Source organism: Hippopotamus amphibius, chromosome 2 (genome assembly GCF_030028045.1).
Source record: "Hippopotamus amphibius kiboko isolate mHipAmp2 chromosome 2, mHipAmp2.hap2, whole genome shotgun sequence".
Taxonomy (NCBI): Eukaryota; Metazoa; Chordata; class Mammalia; order Artiodactyla; family Hippopotamidae; genus Hippopotamus; species Hippopotamus amphibius.
Genome location: NC_080187.1, coordinates 4,957,848 through 4,972,425, shown reverse-complemented (window position 1 = coordinate 4,972,425; position 14,578 = coordinate 4,957,848). Strand labels below are relative to the sequence as shown.

Here is a 14,578-nt window from a genome sequence, read left to right as displayed (position 1 = left end):
TCAGTACATTTCCCCCAGTTACCTACGTGTACTAGGAGCTTCCTGTACTTCTCGGAGTCTACGAGATCTTTTCATGGACAGCGCAGATGGTGACAGAAAAGACCATGGCTTTGGTGCTTCCAGGATCTCCCTTCAAATCCCAGCTCCATCACTTCATATGACCTTGAATGAGCTAGTTAACCTTCTGAGTCTCAGCGTTCTTGTCTATAAGATGGTGAAAACATCTTATGTTGAGGGGTTGGTGTGAAAATCAAATCAACAGGCATGTATTAAAGAGCCAAACAGAGTTCCAAGCACATGGCGGGTATATGAAGTGGTAGCAATTATTAGAACTATTATATTCATGGTGGCAGGGGTATACTTCTCTAGGATCTAAAGACAAGTCTCACCTTTCATTTTCATTCCTCCCTGCTTGGAAGGCCCTCCTGTCGACTTACCGAAATCTCAGTCTAGTTGGGAAGTCTCTCCTGTGGTCTGTATTTTCACTAGGCAGCAGTGGGTTTCTCGAGGTGTGGACCCCACAACTCCATCTGAATCAGACACCCTACCTCCGTTCACCCATAAGCTCTGGGGCGGAACCGACATGTCCAACAAGCACCAGGGTCTAGCGAGTCTCTGAACACTGGGGAGGCACCTAACGGGGTGGTGCTCAGTTGGCCTTCTTTGAATCACACAGCAAAAACAAAGAACTTGAACTCTCACAGCACTTACTTATGCCCCTTGTCTTCATTCAGGCCACAGCTATCAGGGGAGTGCCTCCTCGGTGCCAGGCACAGTTCGAGGCCCTGGAGAGATGACCAGGACCAAGAAAGAATCTGATAACACTTTTTTCCTGGGGGAACTCACAGTTTCGTGGGGGATGTGCTCCGGGAGGAGAGAAGCAGGACAGGGGCCAGGCACAAGCTCCGTGGAAGCAAGACACGCAAAAATGATTTGATGGCAGCGACAAACAAAACCAAGGCGGTAAGGCTTCAAAGGCACAGCAAAACCCTTAGAGATTTGGTTGTGGTTCGGAAACACCCAGAAATGGGAGGACACACAGTAGAGCCGAAAGAACGTGTACTTTGGAGGCAAACTGACAGAGGTTAAACCTCAGCTTTGCTACTTGCTTGCTACGTGCCTCAGGCACTTGTTTTGCTTCTCTGTGCCTTACCAACCTCAGAGGGCCGGTGGGATTTTCCACTGCAGAGAGCACGTTCATTCCCTGAACAAATGCTTATACAGGGCCCTCAGCATGTGCCAGGCACTGTCCTAGGTGCTGCGGATGCAGCCGAGAACAAAACAAAGTCTCTGCCTTCAAAGAGCTCGCATTCTGGAGGGTGGAGACTGACAGTAAGCTAATAAATAACATGCCATATGGTGAAAATGCTGTGAAGAAAAATAAAGCAGGGTGAGGAACAGAAAGACAAGGGGTGGGGTAGGGTGCTATTTTAAATAGTGTGGTCCAGGGGCAGAGGGCACAGCTGGTGCAAAGGCCCCAAGGCAGGAGCAGGCCTGATGTGCTCTGGGAGCAGTGAGGAGGCTGGTGTGGCTGGCGTGGTGGGAGCCAGGGGGCAGTGGTGGGAAGCGGGGTCGGAGAGAGCATGGGGGAGGGGATCGTCTAGGGCCTTAGAGATTGTGGTAAAGATATCGCTAGCTGTGATGGGAAGTCTTCTAGGTAGAAGAATGACATTTCAAAAGCAGTGCTTTAGCTGCACGCTGGTTACAGTGAGCGAAAAGGCTACAGAGGTGCAAGGGTAGGAGCAGAGAGTCAGCTGGGAGGCTAAAATCGCCCAGGTGAGAAGGGACCGCAGCTTGAACTGGGGTGTTGGGTGGAGCTGGTGAGACTTGTGAGTGGATCCTGGATGTCTTTTCTTCCTTCCTTCCTTCTTTGCTTCCTTCCTTCCTTCCTTTCCCCCCTCTCTCTTTCTTTGACATTTTTTTAAAAAAAAGTGAAGTACAGTTGATTTACAATGTTGTGCTAATCTCTGCTGTACAGCAAAGTGATTCGGTTATACACATATATACATTCTTTTTTTTATATTCTTTTCCATTAGGATTCTGGATGTATTTCTGAGGAAGAACCCACAGAATTTACCAATGGATTGGCTGTGAAATATGAGAGAAAGGAGAGGCAGAGGCCACTCCAAGACTTCTGGTCTGGGCAACAGGACGAATGGAGGAGTCATTTACTGACATGGGGACCAATGCCCACGTGCAAGCGTGGAAATCAAGTGGTGATGTCAATAGCCTCCTGGGGCTGAAGTCTGGGGAAAGACCTGGGTGAGGATATAAACCTGGGCTTCAGCAGCAACTAGAACATATTTAAATCCTGGAATGGATGAGATCATCTATGGAGGACGAATAGAGAAGGGACTAGACCCAAGAGCTGAGCCCAGGACACGCCAATGTTTTGGGAAGAGGAAGAGGAATCTCTAGAGATGACTGACAAGGAATAACCAAGGAGGTGGGGGAAGATCCTGCAGAGACAGCAGCTGACACTATGAATATTACCTTTAAGGCGAAACCCAACAAAGCCCCTACTTCGAAGTTCTGTCTGACAATCCTCACATCTCTGTAACTGAACACGATAGAGAAATAACAGATGCCCTATAAAATAAGCATGATCACCGAGCAGTCACCCTAAAAACACACAAAGACAGTCACCATATAATTTTAACTAAAAATATAATTCAAGAATAAGGTGAAAAAGGAAGGTGAGAATTCGCATCTATGTTTAAAAAACAGGTCCCACATTAATACAAAGAATTTCTGAACAGAACCAAAGAAATCTGTCTTATGTTCACAATGTTTATGGTCAACAGTCAACATGGTAATTAAGTCACGAACAAGGCCTGTACAACTTCATGATCTTCAGCAAATGTCTAGCAGAGATCACTGCCACCTACCCTCTCCACGCTCTCCCCTCATCCTGGTCGGCTGAGCTCGCCAGCAGCTGGCCTGGCTCCAGGGATAAACCAGGTGATCTTCACAACAACTGCACGAGAGAGGACTCCCATCAGCTCCGTTTTACACGGGAGGAAATGACGGCACAGAGATATTCAGTGACTACTCAACGTCACACGGCTAGAGCCGGCCAAGCGAGGGACGGAACCCCAGCGGCCTGGCTCCAGGTCTGCCTAGGAGCTGGGTGAGTTATGCCGGCGACGAGAGTGATGCCCATCACTGCTCCTACAACCACGTACGGCACGATCAGTTAAATTAATTTTAATTAAAATTCAATATAAGGTAATTTACATAATTAATAATACTATAGGCCATGTTAGTATAAACTCACACTCAGCTTTTAATCCAACTGCCAAGCGAAATGGATTGTATATGTGGCTTTTATTAGATTTGAGCAACTGTTTTATCTCAATGCACAGAAAACAATGAAAAGATTAAATGGAGGAAAAGTCAACTGTGTAGATTGGGATTAGGAAATAAAGTAAAATAGCAAGATAAACTGCTTTTAAAATCAGTTGAAGATTTAATACAGCTCTGGAAAATTTCAATTATTTACACGCTTGGTCTATGCAGTGTAAATCCGGGCTAATGAGATTCAATTGGTGTGTATAAATCTGAAGCAGGACAACCCGATTGTCTAAAGAAAATAGTGGCTTGGGGTCCTGTGTTAATAACTCTTAGAAACAAAGATTATGATTCAGGAAGAGTAACATCATTTTTGCTTCACATTATTGATTGCAGGGGGTATTGAGAGCAATGGCTCCATTTGGTCAAATATAAACTCTGAGACAAGTTGCCAGGGATTCAAAGAATCTACTGATCAATACCATTTATTGTTCTTCTAATAATAAGACCAACAACAACAATTTACATTCTCTTTGTCCTATAGAAATTACGAAGTCCCACGAGAACGTTTCTTCTTTGTAAAGTCCCCCGTGTCTGGTACTAAGGACTACACAGCGCTGCGCGAAGAGGTGGATCACAATGGATGCTCACGGGCACCTGGCCAGATGGAGTACTTCCCCTCAGGCGCTTCCTAAAGGCTTTGTGCACAGTGGTACATGATGCTGTAGGTACTGTCAAGTGCATTTTAAAGCAAAGTGATCCATTTAAGATGAATCCAGGACACCTCTGCACACAGTACACTCTTTCTAATACAGGCATAAACAGGACTTTAGGAACACAAAGGAAGGAACTATCTCAGCCCGAAGAAGTAACGGTGCGCTTCTTGAAAGGTCACATGAGACCCCAATCTCAAAGAAGGCACAGCTTTTACCAGAAGGGGCAGAGGTTGGACAAGGACACCACAGTCAGAGGGAAAAGCAGGCACAAAGCACAGAAGCAAAAGGGCATGGAGTGTCTGGGGAATCCTGCGGTTTCTAAGGAGCCCCTGGAAACGAGGAGGTGTTTTCTCTTGTCACAATGGGTGGGGAGAGCTACTGGCATTTCGCAATTTGGGGTCTGGGATGCTCATCCTTCTGCAAGAACACCACCAGTTCCACACAAGGAGGGACTGTCCCATCCAAAATGTCAGTAATGTCTCCACTGAGAAACATCAGAGGATACCCAGGCGGCAGGGAGAGACAGTAAGAGGGGAAGAGGTTGGAAAGGTAAACTGAGGTCTGGTTATAAAGACCACATAAGCTTTGCTAAGGAGGAGGGCTTTCTCCTGCAAGCAACAGAGTAGGAGACTGGCTTGGGGAGACCTGCCCTTTGGAATGAGTGTTAAGTATGAAAGATGGAGCGGTGGCTGAGTGTGCAGAAACAAGGAGACCAGGGGATCGGGTAGGAGGCTCTGACTGGAAGGTGCCAGGCAGGACGGACAGCACGTCAGGAAGCATGTGGATGCGGCATTTTGTGTGTACAGGGATGACTCACTGCTAGAGTTTTCAATTCAGGGTCATCTTTCACGAAGTATTTGATCAATACAATTCTCGTATTTGCTACAAGGATGAAGGTAAGTGATGGAGCAGAGAGCTGACAAATTGGGAGCAGGTATAAGACAAGAAGCCTGGAACTCAGGGACCCTGGAAACAGACGCAACACTTCCACCATTGAATAAAACTGAATTAGACCAAAAAAAAAAAAAAGGTAGCTGTTGTTTGACTACTTTTTAAGGTACCTGTGCATTTATTCAACTCCTTTTTCTAAATTTTGAAAACAGTTTCATCCTGCCTCAAAAAGGCAGGTGCCACTGGTTTCTACCAAACATCAATTTTATAAATGAATTAATAATATTTTAAAACCAAAATGTGATGAAATGCCTTTGGAGTTGGAATAGCTTTGTCCAACATTTAAATCCACGATTATAAATGCTAGGCTAGCCTAATGGAATATACCTGGAAGAGTTGGCAGAACGTGCTTCCCAAGTTTGGTGAGATAAATGCAATTGAGACGTGTTGAGGGAAACTAGAGGTCTGACTGACTCAGGGGCTTCCAAGGTATCATTAGAAATGACAGACACCAGTAACTACTGGCATATTAGCACGGGGGGCAGGGGGAGGGTTTGGGGATGCCTAACTAGGCTACCCCTCACTTAGACTAAAAATTTTTAGGGAATCTGAGGGACACTATCAATTTCCATTGAACCCTAAACACACATTCATATAACAGATGAAAGTGCCCCACCACCTCTGGGAGCAACTGTCTTGAACTAATAGGTAAAGAAACTACGGAAACAATATGTACCTAGTAAATGCTATTTGTAAGAAAGGAAGAAAGGAAGGAAGGAGGGAAGGAAAGAGGGAAGGGAAGGGAAAAGGGAAGGGAAGGGAGAAAAGTATAAACTACTTCTGGAAATTAGTTCTAAGAAAAAAATGTTGTCAGAATATAAAAACTATGTAATTAAAAAAAAATTTTTTTTAATGCTTTAGTTGTCAGAAAACTGAGAAACAGCTTTAATGCCAAGCAATTTGTGTAAGCTGCTCCACTCTGGGGGCTTTCTTCACACGGCCGTTCTCTTTAAAAGCAGTATCTCTAGCACTGTGCTTTTACCCTGGAAGCCACCAGAAATTCACGTGGAAATGAAGTACAGCTGTTAAAATATATTGAATATAAAAGAAGAATATGGAGATTAGCGGCTGAATCAGCAGCAACCAGAGAGCCTCAAGAAAGGACTCAGAGCTCCATCAGGGCTTAAGACCAGTGTCCTTAACATTCTTTGGGAATTAACCGCCCTTTCCAATGGGAGCCACAGACCCTCTCCCTCAGAAAAAGGCACGTAAGTACATCTACATGCAAAATCTGCAGGGGTTCAGGGATTTCCTGAAGCCTATCCATTATCTTCTAGGAGTTCACGGACCAGCTTAAGATCCCTGAGATTACAACAAGAGCTACTTTCAGAAAATTAAATCGGAACAGGATGAGGAACCCCCACAAAAGTGCCATCTGTATGTCTTAATGGAACACTATCTATACATACTTAAAATCACACGCCCTCAAAAGATAAAGCCAAGCATGACTTTGGTGTACATATTCAGACAGAAGCACTGCAAATATCTTGCCTAAGAAACCTCAGAATCCAGTGGGCCCTGAAAAATTACCGCACCCCTGGCCCCCTCCCTTCGCGCCTAGCATGGCCTCCCCTTCTCGGTCTGCTCGGCCCCGAGTTCCCCTCTGGCACCACGGGCGCTGGATACTCCAAGGGCAAGCAGCGCCCCAAGGAAGCAGCAACAACGTGCTTCAGGGCTGGGTGAGAACAAAATGACACCTGGACAGCTTCAAGTAACTTTTTATTTTAATGGGTGAAAGTTTGTGCTCTTGAGTCAGACAGACTGGGGTCTGAACTGTCATTTACGATTGGGGTTATCTTTCAGCTGTGTGACCCTGATCCTCTTCAAGCCCCAGCTTATTAGCCTGGAAACAGGGGGTCCCGGACAGGACCAGTGAGGCGGGGCATGTCAAGGCCTGGGCTTGGTGCCCGGCACAAAGAGCGCACTGACTGAACAACGGACGCTTACTGAGGAAATCGGTAAGATCAGGCCAGTATTTCTGTTCCCAGGGAGTTTGACACTTAAAAGGACAGTTTTTCTTTTATAAAATTTAATCCTAAGAATAATGCATGGTTACAATAAAAGAAATCAAACAATATTTAAGTGTTCCAAGCAGAAAGTTAAAGAACTAACTCCTCTCCCCTTCACCCATGAGACAACAACTATGCTACCAGCAGGGTAAAGACAGCCCCTCTGGACTCTTCACAAATGAAGTTACAAATTCACACCCATTTCCCTCAAAGCCAGTACTGCACAGTCTCTACTCTAGGCTCACATCACCTAATAGCCCCTCTCAGTATTTTAAAAAATCTTTCAATTCAGTTTCCTTATATATACGCACATGAATATGAATGGATATGTATTCAACACATAATTACTGGGCACTACTATGTGTCAGGCACTGGTCTAGGGGTTTGGGACACATCAGTGAACGAACAGATAAGATCTGGTGGTCCAGTGGTTAGGACTTTGTGCTTTCACTGCCGAGGGCCCGGGTCCAATCCCTGGTCAGGGAATTAAGATCCTGCAAACCGCAAGGCTCACATAACAGACAAGAAAATCATGTACTATCTTAGAAAGTGAAAAGTACTATTTAAAAAAAATAAAGGCTGTTCAGGCAGATGGAGGCGGGGGGGGTTGCACATACTGGTCAGGAGAGGTCTCAAGGAGAAGGGACACAAGGGCAAGCCTTGAAGGCTATGAGGAACAAGGCCCGCAGACGTCTTAGGGCAAGGGCCCTAAGGCAGGAGTGGGCCCAGCAGGGCGGGGAGACGCAGGTGGGGTCGGAGCAACGCAGGTGGGGTCGGAGCAGGCAGAAGAGCCTTAGGAGGACGGGGGCTTCTACTGGAGTGAAACGGGGAGCTGTCGCAGGTTCTGAGCAGAGAAGATGCACTACTTGAGTTTCGCTTGGAAAGACTCTGGCTCTGTGTGCAGAGGAGATGGGAGGCAGCTGGGCAGGGAGGCCAGTCAGGAGGCTGCTGTAGTGACCCAGGGGAGAAGTAGACAGGGGTGGTAGCGGTGGAGGAGGTAGGGACAACGGCCACATTCTGGACCAGACACATAATTTCACCTAATGTAAAAATCTAAACGTGCTGGCTTAAAATGTTACTTATTTTGAAATACTATTGAACAATTTCAGACTTACAGAAAAGTTGCAGCAATAGTACAAAGGATTCCTGTGTGCCCTTCACCTAGAGGCCCTGCATGTTAGCATCACACTGCATGAGTTTGGGCCTGTGGGCTCACATCTGCTCTCTCTACACACACACAGACGCAGGTGTGCACATCCACACGCATACTGTCTGTCATCAACCTTTTTTCCCATTCATTTCAACAGTCATTGGTTCTTCCCGATTCTTATGTAGAACAATTATTACTAGGGTGGCTGCCAAATTTTCTAATTCTTTCTACGCTTATTAGCTCACAGTCTACGCTAAGGAATGGCTTTCCCGTAGCTATTTTCATGCTACTCCGATCCCTCCCGTTTCTTTCTTTATCCCTTTATTTGTTTAAATCGGTACGGACGCGTGGGTTACGATGGTTTCTGTGGGCTGTAATCCTATCACAGCAGCCTTGGTGCTCGAAGGCCCCAGGCTTGCCTAACAGAAGCCAAGCTGGCTTCTGTGTCCACTGCACAAACCCTCGTTGTTCTGTGAGCACTTCCCTTGCTTTGGCTCAAGAAGGCGTTCCAGGTTCACTTTGTACTTTCCCTGCCCCTCTTCTGGAACCAGCCATTTCTCCAAGGAGCCTTGTTCTTGTTAGTGAGAATGATGTTTAGAAACTCAGATGGGGACAAGAGACGCACTCATTGTTCCTGGAGTCTCACTGCTTGTAGACCTTCTCAGCAGAAGGAGTTGGGACATATGTGCACATGGATATGTGAACACACACTTGTATCTATTTCTATTTCTACCTGCATATACATATCAAAAACAATTAGTTCACACCGATACTGCCAGTTTCAATTCAACACCAAGGGTTTATTCTAGCTTTTTCCTTTTCCTTTTTTTTTTTTTTTGGTAACATCCCTCTCCAAGGGGAAGTTTCGTTCCTGTTATCTGCAATTTATTTATTTGCTCAATCCTAGAATACATATAAAGTGGTTTCAGAATTGTTAATGCATACCCACTATCAAAAACTGGCAAACTACTAAGAGTTTCAACACCCGTTCACAGGTCTAACAATCCTAAGCCCAAGGATCTAGAGTCACGATGCTGTGTTCAATGGTTACTCCATCCCTTCCCCAAAGTGCGGTTACATTATTCATTTGAAATACAGTTATGTTTATTTCTATTTGCATTCCTTTTAAAAAAAAATCCACTCTAGTCAATTATATTTATTTTTTTGCATGCATGAAATGCTACCATGGTTCTAAAAGTCCAAACTAAACAAAAGGATATTCTCAGAAACACGTCCCCCTCCCTACACACATCCATCCTACCCTATTACTAGCTCCCTCCCTCTAACCAATTTCTTTGTTTCAGGTTGATCACCTTTTCTGTGTGTATCCTCCACAAACAAGAAGATAACAGACACTCTATATCTCCTTTCTTACAAAAGAGGAAGCATATTAAGGATACTCTTACACTTTGCTTTTTTTCTCTTAACAATGTATCCTAGGAATCACTTGAAGTGAGTCATAGAGATCTTCCTCATTCTTATTTTTTTTTTAGATATCTGAAATACAGCTTTATTCTGATTCTAAATGAAAAGGAATGGGACTGACAGTAACAAACTGAATGTTGTGATGTGATCGCAGCAGTCTTCCATTTGAAACTCAAGGAGGAAACAACTGGGTTACAAAACACCTAAATGTGCAGGTCCAAAAAATGAAGGTTTTTTTTTTTTTTTAACTGCCACATTCACTCCAAAGTCCATTCATCCCCTTCAGCATCCCAAAGATTAAGCACATGTTCTGCTCAGCTACATAATAAAGTGGCAAATACGCTGCACCACTGACATCACAGGGCAGTTGTCTATAAAACTAGACTTCTGACGCTGGGCTCCAGCTTTGCTTTCTCACAGGTCATCATCTTCATCCGGGAGGGCAGTAGTCTGAGCAACCTCTAGATCGTGCTCGTACTATGCTGCCAAGGCTGGGTCCATGACCACCTCTGGCGGAGCGAGAGCAGGCATGGCGACAAACTCCAGGTTAGGGTCTCCGATCAGTTTTCTAGCAAGCCAGAGGAAGGGCTTTTCAAAGTTGTAGTTACTTTTTTTTTTTTTTTCATTTTATTTATTTATTATTTTTTTGAGGTACACCAAGTTCAATCATCTGTATTTATACACATATCCCCATATTCCCTCCCTCCCTCGACTCCCTGCCACCCTCCCCGTCCCAGTCCTCTAAGGCATCATCCATCCTCGAGCTGAACTCCCTTTGTTATACAGCAGCTTCCCACTGGCTATTTTACAGTTGGTAGTATATATATGTCTATGCTACTCTCTCACTTCGTCTCAGCTTCCCCTTCACCCCTCACCCCCCCAAACCTCAAGTTCTCCAGTCCATTCTCTGCATCTGCGTCCTTGTTTTTGTCTTGTCACTGAGTTCATCAGTACCATTTTTAGATTCCGTATATGTGAGTTAGCATACAATATTTGTCTTTCTCTTTCTGACTTACTTCACTCTGTATGACAGTCTCTAGGTCTATCCACCTCATTACATATAGCTCCATCTCATTCCTTTTTATAGCTGAGTAATATTCCATTGTATATATATGCCACATCTTCTTTATCCATTCATCTGTTGATAGGCATTTAGGTTGCTTCCATGTCCTGGCTATTGTAAATAGTGCTGCAATAAACATTGTGGTACATGTTTCTTTTGGGATTATGGTTTTCTCTGGGTATATGCCCAGTAGTGGGATTACTGGATCATATGGTAGTTCTATTTGTAGTTTTTTAAGGAACCTCCAAACTGTTTTCCATAGCGGCTGTACCAACTTACATTCCCACCAACAGCTGTAGTTACTTTTGGCAGAAATGTCATAGTACTGCAGATTCTTCTTTCGGTGGAAGACAACTGACTTTGCCTTAACCTTTCTGTCCTTAATATCCACTTTGTTGCCACCAAACACGATGGGGATGTTCTCACACACTCGTACCAGATCTCTATGCCAGTTGGGCACATTCTTGTAAGTAACTCTTGATGTGACATCAAACATTATAATGGCACACTGAGCTTGGATGTAATAGCCATCTCTCAGTCCGCCAAACTTCTCCTGACCAGCTGTATCCCACACATTGAACTTAATAGGTCCTCTGTTGGTATGGGACAAGAGGAGGTGGACCTCAACATCCAAGGTAGCTACATACTTCTTCTCAAATTCACCAGTCAGATGACGTTTCACAAACGTAGTTTTTCCAGTACCACCATCACCAACCAACACAAGTTTGAACTGAACTTGGGGTTCTCCTTGGGCAGTCATCGTGATGTTACTTCCAGAAGGGTCTCTGCACCCGTTTGACTGAGGGCTGGAAAGACGGCGGAAGTGCAATTCAAATGCCCAGAGACGTCCTCATTCTTTTCAAAAGATGAAAATAAGCAATGATGTGGCTCCACTGTGTGGCTGTATCATAATTTATTCAATCACTCTCCTCTGCACAGGCACTGAGGTTTTTCAAGTATTTTGCAATTACAAACAAGCTGCAATTAATTAACAATCTTGTGAGTATACATCTTCATACCGCTGAAGGTGTGTCTTCAGGGTAAATTCCTAGAAGTAGTATTGCTGGGTTAGAAGGTAAATGCACACATAGCTTTATCAGACGCTGCCAAAGTCCCTCCAAAATGGTTGTACCAATCTGCATTCCCACTAGCGATGGATGGTGGTGGCTGTTTCCTCACAGGCGCGCCAGCAGAATGTGTTGTTATACTTTTTTAAGTTTTGCAAATCTGGTAGGTGAGAAATGGTACCTCAGCGCAGTTTTAATTTGCATTTCTCTAATTATGGGTCTGGTTGAACATCTTTTCATATGTTTAAGTACCATTTTTATATCTTTTTGGGGGTTAACTGTATGCTTCTTTTTCTCATTTTCTATTCCATTTTTGGTCTTTTTACCCTTTTTAAGAGTTAAAAAATGATCTTAGGTATATTAGCTCTGTATCTGTGATACATATTGCAAACATTTTCTCCCCATGTGTTGGCTGTCTTCTGACTTTATGGGTTTTTTTGCCACCTAAATTTTTGGCCTTTTTATGGTAGAGGCCCTGTTGATTTTAGATGCTACCTTTATCACATGTAAATGTTTAAGTGTAATTGAGTCTCCTTCTAGTCTATTTTTTTCTACTAGCCTGACTGTTAACCCATGAGCCAATACCAATAATTATAGAGGCTTTAGGGTATGTTTCAATGTCCAACAGGGCAAGACCCTGGTAGCTTTTATGTTTTCCCATCCTTTCTTGCATGCTTCTTTTCCAAATGAACTTTTATATCAACTGAAATGAAATCTTTTAACGAGTGTATTATGTTTGCTCACATTTCTTGATATGACTGATACACATGGCCTCAACTTGGTCACATGATGGAATAGTTATTATGCGCATGTTTCCAATGCTTCTTTCTCTAAGTGACGCTTGCTTGCTCCCTTATTTATTGATTGATTGGTTGTATTTAGGAAGGTTTATATTTTCGTTCTCATGCTTACCTTTGTATCTACACATTTTAATGCCCTTAGACTCCCACTTTCTTAGATACCATCTTAGCATTTCATTCATCAACTTTTAATAGAATCCCTTAAAGCTTATTTATTATAAATATGAAAATAAATGAGCTCATTCTACTTTCATCTTTACCTATCTCTTCCCCTATTTTTTGTTTAGATTATTTCTACCATGTTAGAACACATAACAGTTATATACTATTACTCTACCCTCATCACTGCCTTTGTTTTAGTCATATATCAACAATTAAATACATTACATGCTCACTAACCGTCCTTGGGCTGAAGTTTCCCCTCTCATCTTTTTGTTGCATGAACCTCATTCTCCAGTAGACTCCTCAAGATGGGCTAATGGGTAGAGAATTCTCGCATGTTTAAAATGGCTTTTCTCTGATACTTGAAAGACATATTTATCTTCGATTCACACTTTCTTTGAAAATGCTGCTCCATCATTGCCTTGCTTTATATATTGTTTTTGAGACATCTGATGCCAGCCTAATTCTTTTGCCTTGTAAGTGATTTCATTTTTTTGCTTGGAAGTCTTGAGGATTTTTTTCCTTATCTTTTAAGTCAGACAGCATTACTAGACTACATCTTAGACTTGATTGTTGCTGGTCAATTTTCCCAAGCACCCAATGAGACCCTTTAATTTGCACCTTTAAATGTGCAAATTTAGACCTTTCATTTGTAGGAATTTTTCTTAGAATATAGTTTTACATGTTAGTTCTGTTCCATTATTTTGCTTTCCTTCTTCATGAACTCCAATTATGTATATGTTGTTTCTTCTTTGTCTGTGTTTCACTTCAACTGTTTTCTCTCTGAACCTTTCTACTTCTTTCTTTACCTTATTTTTACTCTCTTCGTTGTTGTTTCTCAGCCTTTCTTCAATGCCCTTTATTAAATTTCATTTGAATCTATTTTTCCTTGAGCTTCTTGAAATTTAGTCTTAATTTCTGAGATAATTTTATCATTTTTCCTGAGTACAGTAAATCCTTTTCATTTCTTCATCTTTTTGCCTGTTTCTGTTTTTTTAACTTCTGAATTCCTGATTTAAGGATTTGTCTTTTCACCTCTCCAAATGTCTGAGGATATTAAAATCAGTTTGGAGTGCTGTCTGCTTTCAACTGCTTTGCGGTGTTTGTTTCCTTTTGTGGGGGGTGGGGTGGGGACATTTCTTTAGTTGAAGTGTTTATTCCTTCAACATTTTATTACGAAAAATTTCAAACATCTAAGAAGTTGAAAGAGTTGTAGGGTGAACACCCATATTCCCATGAGCTAGATTCTATAATTGTTCTGTTCTACTGCTTTATCACATATATATTCATCTCTCTGTCCATTTATTCATCTTATTTTTTGGAAGAGTTTGAAAGCTGCAGACATTAGTATATTTCATCCCTAAACAGGAAGGCAAGCAAATCATTAAGCAGTTTAATGTTTGTTAAAGAAATGTTTTTTGAGGTAAAGTTTGCCTCCAATACAGTGCATAAATGTTTAGATTGCACCATTCTCTGAATTCTGGCAACTGCACACAACCATATAAACTGCACCTCTGTCAGAATGCAGAACACTTCCACCACTACAAAATGTTTCCTCATGCCCTTCCCAGTCCGTGTCTGCTCTAACCCTCCCAGGGAAAGCTGTTCTAATTTTTATTCACCTTAGTTTTGGCCCATTCTAAACTGTGAGGTAATGCAATCATACAGTATGTACTCTTTTGTACAATGCATTTTTCCCTCAGCAAAGGTTAACAGTGGGTGTGCAAGTGATAGCTCATTAGGATTTGTTTGTTTTTCACTCACACATAATTTGGAGTGTGGGTATTCTTGGTCTCTTAGTTGTGTTTAAGGTGTGGTTTTTGTAGTTTTATTTGTTCTTGCTTTCCCGTATTGTTTGGAAGATACGTGGAGTGACTTGAATTTAAATAACTATGCATAACATTTCTGAGTGTGAACATTTTCAAACATAAAGGAAGACAGATT

The 14,578-nt window shown here is 42.8% G+C and overlaps 2 protein-coding genes across 3 annotated transcripts in view; both read right to left on the bottom strand.

The window, feature by feature from the left end:
- The window catches only part of MED27 (mediator complex subunit 27), a 208,021-nt gene that overhangs the window by 51,872 nt on the left and 141,571 nt on the right, over window positions 1-14,578 (bottom strand). The window lies entirely within an intron of this gene.
- Window positions 9,804-11,365, bottom strand: LOC130845084 (GTP-binding nuclear protein Ran-like). Its single transcript, XM_057721731.1, has 2 exons — window positions 10,893-11,365; window positions 9,804-10,149 (listed from the first exon to the last, which is right to left on the bottom strand). The coding sequence occupies exons 1-2, from the start codon at window positions 11,363-11,365 to the stop codon at window positions 10,020-10,022; spliced, it is 603 nt and encodes a 200-aa protein (XP_057577714.1). The 3' UTR covers window positions 9,804-10,019.

Coding starts and splice junctions, on each gene's coding strand:
- LOC130845084 (XM_057721731.1), bottom strand. CDS start 11,365: ATGACTGCCCAAGGAGAACCCCAAGTTCAGTTCAAACTTGTGTTGGTT. Junction 10,150..10,892: donor AAAAGTAACTACAGCTGTTG/GTGGGAATGTAA, acceptor AAAAAAAAAAAG/TAACTACAACTTTGAAAAGC.